This window comes from Artibeus jamaicensis, unplaced genomic scaffold (assembly GCF_021234435.1).
Source record: "Artibeus jamaicensis isolate MK-2021 breed Jamaican fruit bat unplaced genomic scaffold, CSHL_Jam_final contig_399, whole genome shotgun sequence".
In the NCBI taxonomy this organism is placed as follows: domain Eukaryota; kingdom Metazoa; phylum Chordata; class Mammalia; order Chiroptera; family Phyllostomidae; genus Artibeus; species Artibeus jamaicensis.
In genome coordinates, this window is record NW_026521816.1 from 935563 (window position 1) to 951691 (window position 16129).

The 16129-nt window shown below is 37.0% G+C and overlaps 1 protein-coding gene across 3 annotated transcripts in view; it reads right to left on the minus strand.

Annotated features, from left to right (window-relative positions):
• The window catches only part of GCC2 (GRIP and coiled-coil domain containing 2), a 118399-nt gene that overhangs the window by 89317 nt on the left and 12953 nt on the right, over positions 1-16129 (minus strand). For 2 of the 3 annotated variants that reach the window (XM_037138348.2, XM_053665256.1), the window contains exons 8-10: positions 13891-13991; positions 13696-13794; positions 1460-1579 (exon numbers count right to left, since the gene is read on the minus strand). In XM_037138348.2, coding sequence (XP_036994243.2) covers positions 1460-1579; positions 13696-13794; positions 13891-13991 — 320 coding nt within the window. The remainder of the gene's footprint in view (positions 1-1459; positions 1580-13695; positions 13795-13890; positions 13992-16129) is intronic. The other variant, XM_053665255.1, reaches the window with a different exon arrangement.

The window sequence follows — 16129 nt, forward strand, 5'->3', positions numbered from 1 at the left end:
GTGTGTTGCCCTGCCCTGGTGAACACCTAAGGCTCCATCCCTTACTACATAACAGGCACACCGAGACAAAAAAAATGGCCCAAATGAAAGAATAGATCAAAGCTCCAGGAAAAAATACAACTAAGCAATGAAGATATAACCAAACTATCAGATGCACAGTTCAAAACGCTGGTTCTCAGTATGCTCCAGGAACTCAATGGGTATTTCAATGGCATAAAAAAGACCCAGGCAGCAATGAAGGCTGCATTATGTGAAATAAAGAAAGATCTACATGAACCCAACAGTTTAGGGGGAGGAAACCAGGACTCAAAATAACAGTTTGGAGCAGAAGGAAGAAAGAAACAGTCAACAGAACAGAATAAAGAAACAACAATTCAAAAAATGAGGAGAGGCTTAAGAACCTCCAGGACATCTTTAAACGTTCCCACATCAGAATTATAGGGGTACCAGAAGGGGAAGAGAAAGAGCAAGAAGTTGAAAACTTATTTGAACAAATAACGAAGGAGAACTTTCCCAATCTGCCAAAGGAAATAGACTTTCAGGAAGTCCAGGAAGCTCAGAGAGTCCTAAAGAAGTTGGACCCAAGAAGAAACAAACCAAGGCACATCATCATTATATTAGCCAAGATTCAAATGAAGGAGAGAATCCTAGAAGCAGTAAGAGATAAGGGGACAGTCACCTATAAAGGAGTACCCATCAGACTGACAGCTGATTTCTCAAAAGAGACCTTACAGGCAAGATGGGGCTGGAAAGAAGTATTCCAAGTCATGAAATCCAAAGACCTACATCCAAGATTGCTCTATCCAGCAAAGTTTTCATTTAGAATGGAAAGGCAGATAAAGTGCTTCCAAGATAAGGTCCAGTTAAAGGAGCTCATCATCACCAAGCCCTTATTATATGAAATGTTAAAGGGACTTATCTAAGAAAAGGAAAATAAAAAACATGAACAGTAAAATGACAACAAACTCACAGCTATTAAGAACCGAACCTAAGCAAACAACTAGAACAGGAACAGAATCACAAAAATGAAGATCACATGGAGGGTTATCAGTAAGGCAGTGGGAGGGCGAGAGAGGGGGAAAAGGTACAGAGAATAAGTAGCATAGAGAATAGGTAGAAAATAGAAAGGGAGACGGCAAGAAAAGTGTAGGAAATGTAGAAGCCAAATAACTTATATGTACGACCCATGGACACAAACCAAAAGGAAGGAATACGGGTGGGAGGGTTGTGCAGGGCAGAGGGGAATAAAGGGGGAAAAATGGGACAACTGTAATAGCATAATCAATAAAATATATTTTTAAAAAAGACAAAACATTTGCTAGTTTTTCCCCCAACAGTGGGAAAAAGAGAATGAAATTAAGTTTCTATGAATTAATTTTATTTTATGTAAAAATATTGAAATTGAAATATTAAAATTTTCATGTCTAAATAAATTTTTCATCTTTGCACTTAAAGTTACCTGAGAAACTGAAGTCCTTAATTGTCTTGTAAGTTCTTCTATATGCTGCTCAAAATTATTAGTACGTTCTTTTTCTATGTCCAATTGCTCTGACTGCTTATCATATTCTAGTAAAAGATTCTTCAATAAAAGACAAAATAATTAACTTTAGGACATTATATATTCAACCAGTCAGACTAAGTCATCAAGCCATTTTGATGTAGGGTTTATGTGTCCATTCTTGAAGCTTCAATATTTTCTAAATTCAACATTTGTTATACTTAACTGGCATTATATAATAAAATAAGCATAATTCAGATGATTTTAAGTATGAGAAGATCTATTGAAGGGAAAGGGGATTTTAAATGTATACAATATATTTCCAAGTTAAATATGTGAGTCATCAACAAAAAATAAACTTCTGAAATGTAAACAAAATTTAAGGAGGAGGAGCCCCGGCTGGTGTGGCTCAGTGGATTGAGCCAAAGGCCTGCAGATTTGATACATGTATGGGCTGTGAGCCACATCCCCAGTTGGGGGCATGTGAGAGTAACCACACATTGAGGTTTCTCTCCCTCTCTTTTCCATTCCTTTCCCCTCTCTCTAAAATAAATAAATAAAACGAAAAAAAAATTTTAAATAAGAAAGATGAAATGTTTCAGGTCTACTCTAATATAAAGTAGAGGTGATAATGGTAAACCAGGAGAAGATGTTATATACAGACTCTCATATCTTATAGCAAAAAACTCGGTATTTTCTAAATATTATGAAACCAACTGAATTATTTGGATATTCCCAGTCGGCCCCTATTCAGGGACAGAATACCTCAACTGACCTCTTTGCTACATACCAGCCAATCAGGTTACCTTCAAAAATACATAAATGAGACTTGCTGTTTCCAGATTGTCTATAGTTTTTCCTGTGTCTCCTTTCTTCTAAATCCTGTTTTTGCCTTTGTTCCTGAACAACTGATTGTTCTCCTTCATATAAATGAATCTGTATCCAAAATATCTAAGGAAATGTTTCTGAGTTCTCTTTCTTATTTTGGGAACCCTGAAAAGTAACCTTTATCTAGCCCTGGATGTCTTGAACCCTTGGATCACCTTCCCAGGCTCCTCTGGTGATCTCATATATGGCAATTATATGCTCTACCTTGCCAAGTCAATTATTATTATTTTTAAATTGTTCTATTTATTGATTTTAGAGAGGTAAAGAGGGAGGGAGAGGTACAGGAGAGGGGGAGAGAGGGAAGAGAGGGGGGAAGACAGAAAAGGAGAGGGGGAGAGTGGAGAGAGAGGGAGAGAGATGGAGGGGAAAGGGGAAGGAAAGAGGAGAGGGAGAGGTTTGTTTTTCCAATTACTTATGAATTCATTGGTTGATTCTTTTATGTTCTCAACCCAGGATTGAACCAGCAACCTTGGCATATTGGCATGATACTCTAACAAACTGAGTTACCAGCCCAGGGCCTATGCATAGTTAATTATTGTTCATACTGGTTACTGTTAGAATCTGAATTTCTACTTTATGGTCTACCCATTTAATAATATGGCAAAAAAACAAGGATTGTGAACGTAGAATCTGGTTTATAAATTTGTTTGTCCGTATTTATTTTAGGATTCTGAGACTTCCTGGCATACATAAACATGGGGCTGAGAAATCATGTCTTCTTTTCCATAGATGCCACACTTGTTTTTGAGGTACGTGGATCTAACTTCAAAAATCAAGACCTTACCCTCTTAGACTATCTGGTTATTTTTTGCTTTTACTCATTATTGTTCTAATAGTTGTGAATAGCTGCAAATATTGAATTTGCATACCAAGGCTAACTCTACTAAATAATGCCCCCCCTACAGAAAATTCTAACTTATTATTCCTAGTGAGAGCCTTGGAACAAAAAAATGAATGCCATACCTGGAACAACCTCCTTTCTATGATGGGTATGCTGATGCTTCTAAGCAAATTAATAATGACCAATTATTGTAACTTCAGAACTGTTGCAGTTTTTTATTTAAAAAACTGGTAAAATTATTATTGTAAGTAATATATACACTGGGAAGAAACTATTCAGCTAAAATCATAAGTAATCTACAAATTTACTCAGCATTTTAACAGTGATGCTGAGGAATCTAATACAGCTTAGTTATATGTCTGTTTTTACTAAAAGCAATCATCATTCTTTTTCTAAATATATTTTATTGATTATGCCATTACAGTTGTTCTATTTCTCCCCTTCATTCCCCTCCACCCTGCATACCCCCTCCCCCATCATCCCCCCTTTAGTTTATGACCACTTGTCTCAAGTTCTTTAAATTCTATATTTCCCCTACTATTCTTGCCCTCCCCCTATCTATTTTCTACCTACCATCTATGCTTATTTTCTGTACCTTCTCCCCCCTTCTCCTTCTCCCACTCCCCTGTTGCTAACCCTCCATGTGATCTCCATTTCTATGGTTCTGCTCCTGATCTAGCTGTCCTTTTAGTTTGCTTTTGTTTTACGTGTGGTTGTTAATAACTTTGAGTGTGCTGACCTTTCACTGTTCATATTTTTTTATCTTCTTTTTCTTAGATAAGTCCCTTTAACATTTCATATAATAAGGGCTTGGTTAAGATGAACTCCTTGAATTTGATCTTATCTGAGAAGCACTTTATCTGTCCTTCCATTCTAAATGAAAGCTTTGCTGGATAGAGCAATCTTGAATGTAGGTCTTTGGATTTCATGACTTGGAATACTTCTTTCCAGCCCCTTCTTGCCTGTAAGATCTCTTTTGAGAAATCAGCTGACAGTCTGATGGGCAGTCCTTTGTAGGTGACTGTCCCCTCATCTCTTGCTGCTTCTAGGATTCTCTCCTTCATTTTAATCTTGGCTAATGTAATTATGATGTGCCTCAGTGTGTTCCTTCTTGGGTCCAACTTCTTTGGGACTCTCTGAGCTTCCTGGATTTCCTGGAAGTCTATTGCCTTTGCCAGATTGGGAAAATTCTCCTTTATTATTTGTTCAAATAAGTTTTCCACTTGTGGCTGCTCCTCTTCCCCTTCTGGTACCCCTATAATTCGGATGTGGGAGCATTTAAAGATGTCCTGGAGGTTCCTAAGCCTCTCATTTTTTTTTGAATTGTTGTTTCTTCATCCTTTTCTGTTTGGTCATTTTTTCCTACTTCTGGTCCACTCCATTGATTTGAGTCCCAGTTTCCTTTCCATCACTATTGTTTTCCTGTGCATTTCCCTTCATTTCAATTAGTTTAGCTTTCATATGTTCCTCTAATTTGTGACTAAAATCAACCAGTTCTGTGAGCATCCTGATCACCAGTGTTTTGAACTGAGCATCTGAGTTTGGCTATTTCTTCATTGCTTAGATTTATCGGCTCTGGGGCTCTGAGTTGTTCTTGAGCCATGTTTTGATCTGTTCGTGCCTGTTACATATGAGGAGGGGAGCCTCAGATGTTCACAAGGGTGGGGCCACCCAGGTCACTGGTTTGTGATGCTGTTTGTGGGGGCGGGTCAGAGAGGGACAATGGCGTTCCCCTCTGCTGCTTCCTAGTGCTGGGGCCTGCATGTTCTGTCTGACTGCTCACTCCTTCACTGGTTTATCTGTGTGCGAATGTGTGACCGTGGTCAGTCCTCAGTGGATCCACTGCCTTGGGCCCTCAGTGGGTCCGCCTGCCACTCCACACCTGGGATTCACCCACAACTGCTGGTGCACCTGGGTTGCACGCCCGTGTCGGTCTGGTGGATCTTTCCTGCCTGACCCAGCTCTGCTGCTGGCTCTGCCCCTCTTACCGGTTTGGCTGAATGGTTCGTTGTTGTCAGACTTTCATATAGTTTAATTTTCTGTGGTTTGGCTGCATTTTTGTTGCTAAAACTTTGTTGTTTTTAAACTTGGTTGTGCAAGAAGGCACAAGAGACTTCCACCGAGATGGACCCTCCATCTCGACCCTCCAGTCTCTTGATCATCATTCTTAAACATATCAGCACCTCTGTTTTGACCTTAAATCCTTTTGCTTCAACACAAATAGAATCTTTAACTTACTAAAAGATTAGGAAATTTTTATAACTATGAAATCTACCTTAAAAAATATTTTAACAGACTTTATTTTTAAAAGCAGTTTTAGGTTCATTCCAAAATTGAGGGTAAGGTACAGAGAATTTCTATTACCCGCCGCCTTCTCTCCAATGCACCACCTCTTTCATTATCAACATTCGCCACCAGAGTGATACATTTGTTACAAATGATAAACTTACATTGGTTCATCATTGATGCACATCATTGTTGCTCAAAGTCCATAGTTTACATTAGGGCTCATTCTTAGTGGTGTACATTCTACCGGTTTGGACAAATATATAATGACCTATATTCACTATTACAGAGCTCTTATGCTGCCCTAAAAATCCCATGATCCACCTATTCATCTGTTTTCTCCTACAAGCCCTTAGAACCACTGATTTTTTTTTTACTGTCTCCATAGTTTTACTGTTCCCACAATGTCATATAGTTGGAATCATACATTATATAGATTGGTCTTTTTGGCTTCTTTCACTTAGTAATGATATGCATTTAAGTTTCTCCCATGTCTTTCCATGGCTCAATAGCTTATATTAGTGCTGAATACAGTCATGTATCACTTAACAATAGGAATATGTTCTGAGAGAAATGAGAAATTAGGTGGTTTCATTGCAGGAACATCATAGAGGCACTTACGCAAACCTTGATGGTCTAACCTACGATACACCTAGGTTCCTGGGCTATGAGCCTGTACAGCATGTTATAGTACTTAATACTGTAGGCAATTGTAACGATGATAAATATTTGTGTATCTAACATAAAAAAAGGTATAATGAAAAATAAGGTATACAAGATTTTAAAATGGTGCACCTGTACAGGGTACTTACCATGACCATTCATGGAACTTGGGGGACTGGAAGTTGCTTTGGCTGAGCCAGTCAGTGAGTGAGTAGTAAGTGAATGTGAAAGCCTAGGACATTACTGTACACTATGAGAGACTTTATAAACACTGTCCTAAAAGCCCTTTATCTGCTTCCACTGGAGAGTCAAAAATAGAATATGAAGTTTTCAGTGCTGCTCCATGAACAGGGATATGTGCTGGACTCATTGGAAATATAGAGGAGACACCAGCTAGTTAAGACATAGACCATAATAATGTAAGGAAGGAAAGATGGCCTGAGGATCAGTAGGAATAGGAAATCAAGATGGTTTTGGCTATTGCATGTTGGAGCAGTGGTCAGGTCAAGTAACTTTGTGGTACTCATAAAAAAAAAAGAGTATTTAACATGGAGAGGGCGTATAACTGGGGATTCAGTATTTGAACTATGGAAATTTGTTTTTAGTTCCATCAACCCTGTCTAGCACAAAGGGCTCTCTCTGCAATTGAACTGATGGAATAAAATTTATCTATACTTTACATCATTACAAGCTGAAAATATTTCCAAAGAACAGCAACAGGCTGGCTCCACAATACCACCAAAAGTTTTTCCTAAAGTGGCAGTGGTACTCAAGCCTTGTTAAAGTAGCTCCTCTGGATGTCTGTCATTGTACAGGATCTTAGGTCCTCAACAAAAAATTTACAGCAGCATACCCTGAAGACCATCAGGCTAGATCTAAGAGAACTATGATGCCTTCTGAATATATAGCTTTGGGAGGATAGGTTCCTGTGATCTGAAACAGGTTAGTCATTGACTGGGATGTAATCTGTGCACTCAAAATTGAGGCGCTGTGAGTGAGAAGAAATCTATTGCCAAGTTCCACAATATTGCTTCCACCAGAGGAAAAAAAACTCCGTTCTGAACCACATATCCTATTTCTTACAGGAAATTCACCTCCATTATAATCTTATGGGACCACCATCATATGTCATTATGTGGTGCATGACTTTAATATTAAATTATCTAAATGTATCATGATTTATTTATCCATTGATCTAGACGGCCATCTGATTAGCTCAAAGTTTTGGTAATTATGAATAAAGCTGCTATAAACATCTACCTGTAGGTTTTTGTTTGGATATATGTTTTTAAATCCTTTGGGTAAATACCAGGGAACATGGCTGCTGAACATTATGGTAAGCGTATGTTTAGTTTTATAAGCAACTGCCAAATTTCTTCCAAAATGGCTGCATCATCACTATACATTCCTACCAGCAATAAACAAGAGTTCCTGTTGCTCCATGTCCTTGCCTACATTTGGTAGTGTTGTCGTTTTGGTTTGGACCACTCTAATTGGTATCTCATTTTAATTTGCACTTCCCTGATGACGTATGTTGTGCAGTACCTTTTCATATGCTTATTTCCAACCTGTATAGTTTCTTCAGTGAGGTGTCTGTTAAGGACTTCATCCCATTTTTAAAATCAGGGTTTTGGTTTTTGTTTTCTTATTGTTGAGTTTTAATAGTTCTTTGTATATTTTGGATAACAGTCCTTTGTTAGATACATGTCCTCTGCAAGTATGTTCTTCTGCTCTGTGGCTTATCTTCTTATACTTTTGACATTATCTTTAACAAAGTAAATTTTTAATTAAGTTTAGCTTATTAATTCTTTCATGGGTCATGCCTTCAGTAATCTTATCTTAAAAGCCATTGCCATACCCAAGGTCATCTAGGTTTTTCCCTGTTATCTTTTAGGAGTTTAATAGCATTGTTTCATATTTAGCTCTCTGATCCATTTTGAGTTAAATTTTGTTGGGTTAAATGTCTAGATTTTAATAAATTTATTTATTGACTTTCTAAAAATTTATTCATTTAGAAAGAGGGAGAGGGAGAGTAAGAAGGAGAGGAGAGGGGGAGGAGGGAGGAGGAATGAGAGAGGGCAGGGAAGGGCAGGGCAGAGCAAGGAAACATTGATTTGTTTCACTTATTAATGCATTCACGGTTGCTTTTTGTATGTGCCCTGACCAGAGATGGAACCTGAAACCTTGGTATATCAGGGCAATGTTCTAACCAAATGAGCTACTCAACCAGGGCAACATTCATTTTCTTTCTTTCTTTTTTTTTCTTGCATGTAGATGTCTACTTGTTCCAGCACCATTTGTTGAAGATTATCTTTGGTCCACTGCCAAAGAACTGTTGACTATACGCATATAGGTCTGTTTCTAGGCTTTCTGTTCTGTTTCATAGATCTGTCTATTCTTTCAACAATGCCACAATTGATTGTTGTGGCTTTCTTTATAGTAAGTCTTGAAATCATATAGTGTTAATTCTCCCATTTTGTTCTTCTTCAATATGCCTATTGGGGTCTGCCATACACCATTTTCCTTCTTTCTAAAGAACTTTTAATAATTTTTGAAAGGCATGTCAACTAACTCCCTCAATTTTTATCTGATAAAATCTTTATTTCCACCTCACTTTTTGGAGGATAGTTTTACAGGGCACAGAAGTCTAGTTAATGAGTATTTTCCTCTCAACCATGTAAGTATTTCATTCCACACTCATTTCTGGTATGGTTTCTGAGAAGCTATACGTAATTCTTTATTTAAATTTCTTTTTAATCATTTAAAATTATTTTCAATTATAGTTGACATACATTATTAGTATCAGGTATAAACTCCAATGATTAGACATTACATAAATTACTAAGTGATCAACCTGATAAATCATACACCCATTTGACACCATGCATAGTTATCAGAATAGTATTGATTATATAACCTATGGTTGTACTGTACATCTGTACAACTATTCTGTAACAACAAATATGTACTTCTTAATCCATTCACCTTTTTCATTCATCCTCCCAACTCCCTCCAATCGAGTAACTGCCAGATGTTCTCTGTTGCTGAGTCTGTTTCTGTCCTGCTTCTTTATTTTGGTTTATAGATTCAATGGCTGATTGGTGTTTTTTATTGATATTTTAATCTTTTTTCTTCTCAAAGAAGAGATATATCTATATCTATCTATCTATCTATCTATCTATCATCTATACTGGTTTGGTGGCCATGAACTTTCACTTTTTCTTGTCTGGGAAGCTCTTTATTTGTTATTTGATTCTGAATGATAGCTCTGCTGGGTAGATAATCTTGGTTCTAGGTCCTTGCTTTTCATTACTTTAATAATTCTTGCCAATCCCTTCGAGCATGCAAAGTTTTTGTTGAGAAATCAGCTGACAGTCTCATGGAAGCTCCCTTGTAGATAACTGTTTTTCGCTTGCTGCTTTTAAAACTGTCTTTAACCTTTGGCATTTTAATTATAGTGTGTCCTTTTTTTTTTAAATTTTATCTATTTATCTTTAGAGAGGAAGGGAAGGAGAGAAATATCAATGTATAGTTGCCTCTTGTGAGTCTTCTGCTGGGAACTGGCCTGCAACCCAGGCATGTGCCCTGACTGGAAATCAAACCGCAATCCTCTGGTTCACAGGCCTGTGCTCAATCCACTGAGCTACACCAGCCAGGCTAATTATGGTGTGTCTTAGCATGGGCCTATTATGTTCACTTTGTTTGGGACTCTCTGTGCTTACTTTATATGTCTATTATCTTCTCCAAGTTAAGAATGCCTTCTGTCATTTTTCCAAATAGATTTTCAATTTCTTGCTCTTTCTCTTCTCTTTCTGGCACCCTCATGATGTGAATGCTGGTGTGCTTGACGTTGTCTCAGGTGGACCACCACGTGGGATCCCCTGTTCAGGGGCCCATCTCAAACAGCAGTACTTATTTCAGCATGGCTCTGCTGCCCGCTGAATCTAGCCCTTGAATGTATCACTAGGGGAAGGTGTTTGGCTGCTGGTGCTTCAGTATGATCTGAAGCTGTCAACTTGGTGCAATGGTTCTGGGGAATCTCAAAAGGTACAGGCCAAAGTCAGCCGCCACCTGTGCTCTGTCCAGAGCCACCCAATATAAGCTACAAAGTGGTCTGCAGATGACTATTACTTGTGTTAGGCTTGGAGGTGCCCAGGTGAGGGCAAGCTATGAACCAAGGCTGGCTGCTGCTAGTGCCAGGGTTGGGCATGCTACAGCCAGATGCTGTGTGTTTTAAGAGATTTTAGGAAAATCTGAAGCATGAGCCAAGACAAGCCATTCTTATGGAAAAGCAACTGGAAACCATTTGGATGGATCCAAAAGCTGGGTGGGGCAGGGCTTCAGGGAACCACCAGGACAGGGCAGTGTGAGCCAGGTTGATGGAATCTTGATATGGAGCCTACCTATCTGCTCTGTAGTGGAGGGGGTCTCATCAAAGGAATAATGGCCTCTGTCAGCACTTCTGTCTGGGAGAAAGCTGGCCCCCTGCTCTCACTTTAATACTAGACTACTCAATTCCTCCCTTATGTCTCTGATGCCTCTAGACCTACTGCCCTAGCATTGGAGTTCAGAACAAGTGAGTCTGATAGATAGATAAAGGCCTGCATGCAGGCCCTTTAAAAGAAACTGCCTTGGACTCCAGAAGTCTCTGTCTCACCCAACCTCAATCCATGATGGTTTTAATAGTCAGAAATGATGGGGACTTCTCTAAATTATGGGGAATTCTCTTCTAGCACTGGAACTCTGGGTTTCGGGAACAGATTTGGCACTGGCACCCTTTGCTCCTTGGGTGGACCTCTACAGCTGAGATATCCCTCCCAATTTTTATCTACCACCTGTGGGTAAGAGACCAGCTGATTCCATATCTCCACCCCTCCTACCAGTATTGATGTGGCTGCTTCTTTAATTTCCCAGTTGCAGGACTTCCATTTGGCCAGATTTCAAGTGGTTCTGAACAATGGCTGCTCTGTAATTTAGTTATAATTTTAATGTGGTTATGGAAGGATTTGAGTACCACATTTACCTACGCTGCCATCCTGACCAGAAGTTGGATGCAAGTCTTACAAGTAAGGTGTTTTCCCTCTTATGACCTTTTTCAGGATTTTTAAAATCTTTGATGTTCTGAAGTTTATAAATTATATGCCTAGGTGTAAATTTTTTGGTGTTTATCATGCTTGGTGCTCCCTAGCTTCCTGGATCTGTGGTTTAGTCATTACTGTATAAAATATTTCTTTTGTTCCTTTCTTTTCTCTCCTTATGGCATTATGCATGTTATACCTTTTATACTTGTCTCACGGTTACTAAATATTCATTCTTCTTGTTTTCAGTCTTTTGAAATCTACATTTTAATATATTGGCATACCTGGTCTACCTCTAGAGAAAATTAATAATTTAGTATGTATAGAATCAAGCTCCTAACAGCTCATAAGTCCATATATAAATTTTAAACAAGTATGTTTAAAAAGTAGATTTATGAGATATATGTATATATTAGGGATACTAATCCCTTATGATATTTTCAGGTTAATTTTTTATTTTGTATAGTCCAGTATCTTTTCCTCTGTAACTTCTTTAATTGTTTTTAAGTTTAGAAAAGTATTTCATATTCAGAAGTCTAGTGATCCAGTATTTTATTCTAGATTTCTAAAAATCGCTTTTATTTTGACAATACTCTTTAACCTGTCCAGAATTTATTTTGGTATATGAAATTAAGTAAAAATCTAAGTAGATATTTCCAAATAGTTTTCTAATTCCTTTTTCACTGGTTTGTGTTTTTAAATTTCAGTGGAGTAGTATAGCTTATACAGTGAAAGGACAGATCTAAAATTGGATTGTCTGAATCCAACTCCAGCTCTGCTATGTTACTTGCTCTGTGACCTTGAGTCCCCTAATCTCACTGTACCTCAGATTCATCACTTGTAAATTGGCAATGTTAATAACATAATACTTTTGGGGGTTGTTTAGATAATTAAGTGCTATAAGATATGTAAAGTGTGTAGAAAAGTCTGTCCTATAGATTCAATGGCTGATCGGTGTTTTTATTGATCATATTTTAATCTTTTTTCTTCATACACTTGTCCTACAAGTGTTTGTTGTTATGCATAAGTTTCTATGTTTTCTGTTAAATTGTTTTATTTTTGTATTAAGAACTATATCACATTATTGGAGTTTTGTAATAAATTTTGTCTGCTAGAGCAAGATGTCATTTTTCACTTCTTGCTAGCTTGTCACAATCACCCTACCAAAAAGTCCCTAGAATTTTTAGTGAAATTGTTTTAGAATTTATAAACCAAACTGAGAACTCATATTACAAATAATACTCATTTATCCTATATACAGAATCTGGCAGAAGTAAGGCCTGATTGAGTGTGGTTGGTAGGGCAGTAACATGGGTATAATAATTTATAGTTTTAATTTGAACATTTCACCTAAACTATCATATAGTGTGCTTGAATGCAATATTGTTATGTTACAGAATTACATGCTTATGATTTTATAATAAAAAAGGGACATTTGTGCTGGACCCTGTATGTTCTGCAGTTTTCTTCATTTAGTACCAAATTTTTTCATTAAAGCTCTTCCCAAAATCTTATTTTAGGGTATTATGGGGTTTTTCTTCTTTTAATCAAATCCCACTTGATTATGGCTTTCTCTCCTCTCCCTATCTACCTTTACTTTTCTATATAGTTTGTATCTTGTATTTTTGTCCACTTGTCTGTTATCACCTTTGGAATGAAGGTCCTAAGAGGGCAGTAACTTAGTCTATTTGGTTGACCACCATCTCCCCAGTACTCAGAACACAGCCCAGCTGTAAAGATATTTGCTGAATAAATAAGTAAAGAAATACAACGGTATTTATCTTGCATTCAGTAATTTTGTGGTACTTTCATTTTTAATTCTTATATTATTTATAATAGATTCTCAGGTTATTTAGGTAGACAGACATATTACCTCCATGTAATAATGCTTTCATCTTCCTATATAGCCTGTTGTTTAAGTTTCAGGCTTATTCATTTGGCTGGAACACTATTAAATAATAATAGTAATAGTAGACATGTTTTACTTTTACTAATTTTATTATGAATCCCCAAACAATTTTATTTTTATAATTTTATTTATTTTTTAGATTTTATTCATCTTTAGAAGGGAAGGAAAAAAGAGAGGGAGAGAAATATCAATGTATGATTGCTTCTCATGTGTCCCCTGCTGGGAACTGGCCTGCAACCCAGGCATGTGCCCTGACTGGGAATCGAACTGCAATCCTTTGGTTTGCAGGCCTGTGCTCAATCCACTGAGCTATACCAGCCAGGGCCCAAACAATTTTATTTTTAAAAAACAAGGCACTATTTAAAGCTTAGCTATTTAAAATATTGACACTAAAATGATACGTCATACAAAAACATAGTAAAAACTACTAAAAAACAAAAGGTAACTGTGCTATGGACAAAAGTTTCACATTTCTTGTATATTTCCCAACTTAGAGGTCATAAACGTAATTTGTTATTAAAATAACTTTTACCTTATAGCTTTCTGCATCTTGAATGAGATCTCTCATGGAAGCAGACAACTGATCCTTTTCTGATTGAACAGATTTGAGTTCTTCCTTTAGAGTCTGGGCCTATTTTAAATATATAAGAGAGAGTTATTATGAACTGAAATACTTGATTTTCTAAAATGTAACATTCTTTAATCTTGCATTTTTAAGTCACTTTACCTCTCTTCTGCTGGAATCTAGTTCTTTCTTTGCTTTCACAGCAACTAGTTTTATCTTATTTATTTTCTCCTCTTTCTCTTTGGATTCTTTTTCTAGATATTCTAAAAACATAAAATGAATAGGTTGTATTATAAACTCGAAAGGGAAAATATTCAAATTATTTATTTTAACCTTAGAAGCTGGTCTTTAATCTGGAACACAATATCTGCAATTTGAAATTAAAAGTAATAAAATAAGTACCAAAAACATTAATATCTATTTAAAAATTTTATGTGTTAATTTTAGAGAGAGATAAGGGAGAAAGAAAAACATTGATTTGTTCTTCCACTTATTTACACACTTGTTGATTGACTCCTCAAAGTGCCCCAAATGGATTGAACTCACAACCTTGGTGTATCTGGATAAATGCTCTAGCCAATGGAGTTACTGGGACAGGGCAATACGTATTTTTGCTAAGTGAAAGCCTAATTATTCATTATCTAAGTGAGGCAAACAATATAAAAAATCTCCACTTTATTCAATCCTCTGAAATAGCCCATTGTTTTGGGGTTTTTTTTAGCAATTTTGTAAATGTCTAGGAATTGGAGAGGCTTTTGGGACATTTTTAACCTAAGACTCCTTGAAACACAAGTATGCCAGGATTTCAGGAGGTAATTTGAAAAGAAGGATCAAGTAGAAGAGATACCAGATGATGTATTTATGCTACCTAGGCACACTCCTCTTGGTTGGTGGCTCTTATTTTTATGATTAAACCAATAATGTGTTCTATGGGTCCAATCTTGACCTCTCTCCTTAACAGCTTTAGCCATCTTCCCCATTTAATCTCCATTGTTTCAGATTACTTCTTGATGGTGTCACTGCTTAACTTCAGTTAAAAGGTCCTTACTTATTAACCTAGCTGCACCTGTCCCCATATACACTTTCTCTGGCTGCTACAGATGAACCATCTATGTGCATGTATAGCACAGGACAACTATTTCAATTCTGCATTTCATTTTCTCACCTACTCAGGCATCAGTGTAGCAATTCCTCCCACCCCCTTTTATTGTGCAGCAGTTCTCCTTCTCTATTAGTTTTTTACAACTTATAAACATACAACAAGAAAAATATCAAGAGACCAAGGTCAGGAATAAATAATAGAAGCAGCCTAAGTTGCAGAGAGGTCACAATAGGATAGGTGAAACACCATATACAAACAAAAAAAGGAAAACCATCACATTTCCCTTCTTGATATTGTCCTATCTCTTCTTTCTTTTATAGCAAAACTCCTTTAAGAGTTGTTTAAACATGCTTTCAAATTTCTCTTCCTCCATTTGCTTCTTGAACTCACTTTAATCAGGCTCTGGCTTTCGCATATCATATGTACTGTTATCATCAAGTTATCAATAACATCTACATTGCTTAATCCAATAGTCGGTTCTTTGTAGCAATGTTACTTGACCTATCACAGCATTCACCATGGTTAAATATTTTACGCTCTTGAAACACTTCCTTCACTTGCACTTTATTTGCCTTAGCTTTCAAGACTTTTTGTGCTGTGGGTCTATCTACCTCACTGCCTGATCCTTCTCAAATTCTTTTGCTGTTTCTATCTTTCTGATTTTAAATAATGGAGAACTGTGCCTGCCCCCCCCCCACCTTTTATTTCTACACTCATTTCCTTGGTGATCTCAATCTCACGGCTTTTAATGCTAACTATTATGTTGATTACAAGTTTCTATCTCTGAGCTAGCTCTCTCAATTGCAGATTTGCATATTTAGCAGTCTGCTTGACATCTCCACTTATGTTGGTACTTACACTTAATTTATCTAAAACTGAGTGTATAATCTCCCTAACCTGACCTGCCCCAATCATCCATTACAGAAAATTGGGAGTCATTCTAAACTTTCAACTACCCTCTCCCCTTTTCTCTGCCAATCTAAGTGGGCACTAAAATGAGGAATTATGAGCACATTACATAATGCTAAGTATTTGTTTCTTCATCCTCAAAGGAGTGCCCCATAATGCTACTATGAAAAATAAATGGATAAAATAAAGTCCCAACTCCTCTGCATGTGACTGGTGCTTCTATGCTCAGACTCCTGTCTCTCCAGGTTCTTGCTAGTATGGACTTGATGTTATATATGTCAACATACAAGTACCTGCTGTTTTCTCTTGCTAAAATACCTTTCTTCTTATGACAAATTTTTCATTCTTCAAGAAACAAGAAAAGTACAGCCTATTCTGTGGTGTTTCACT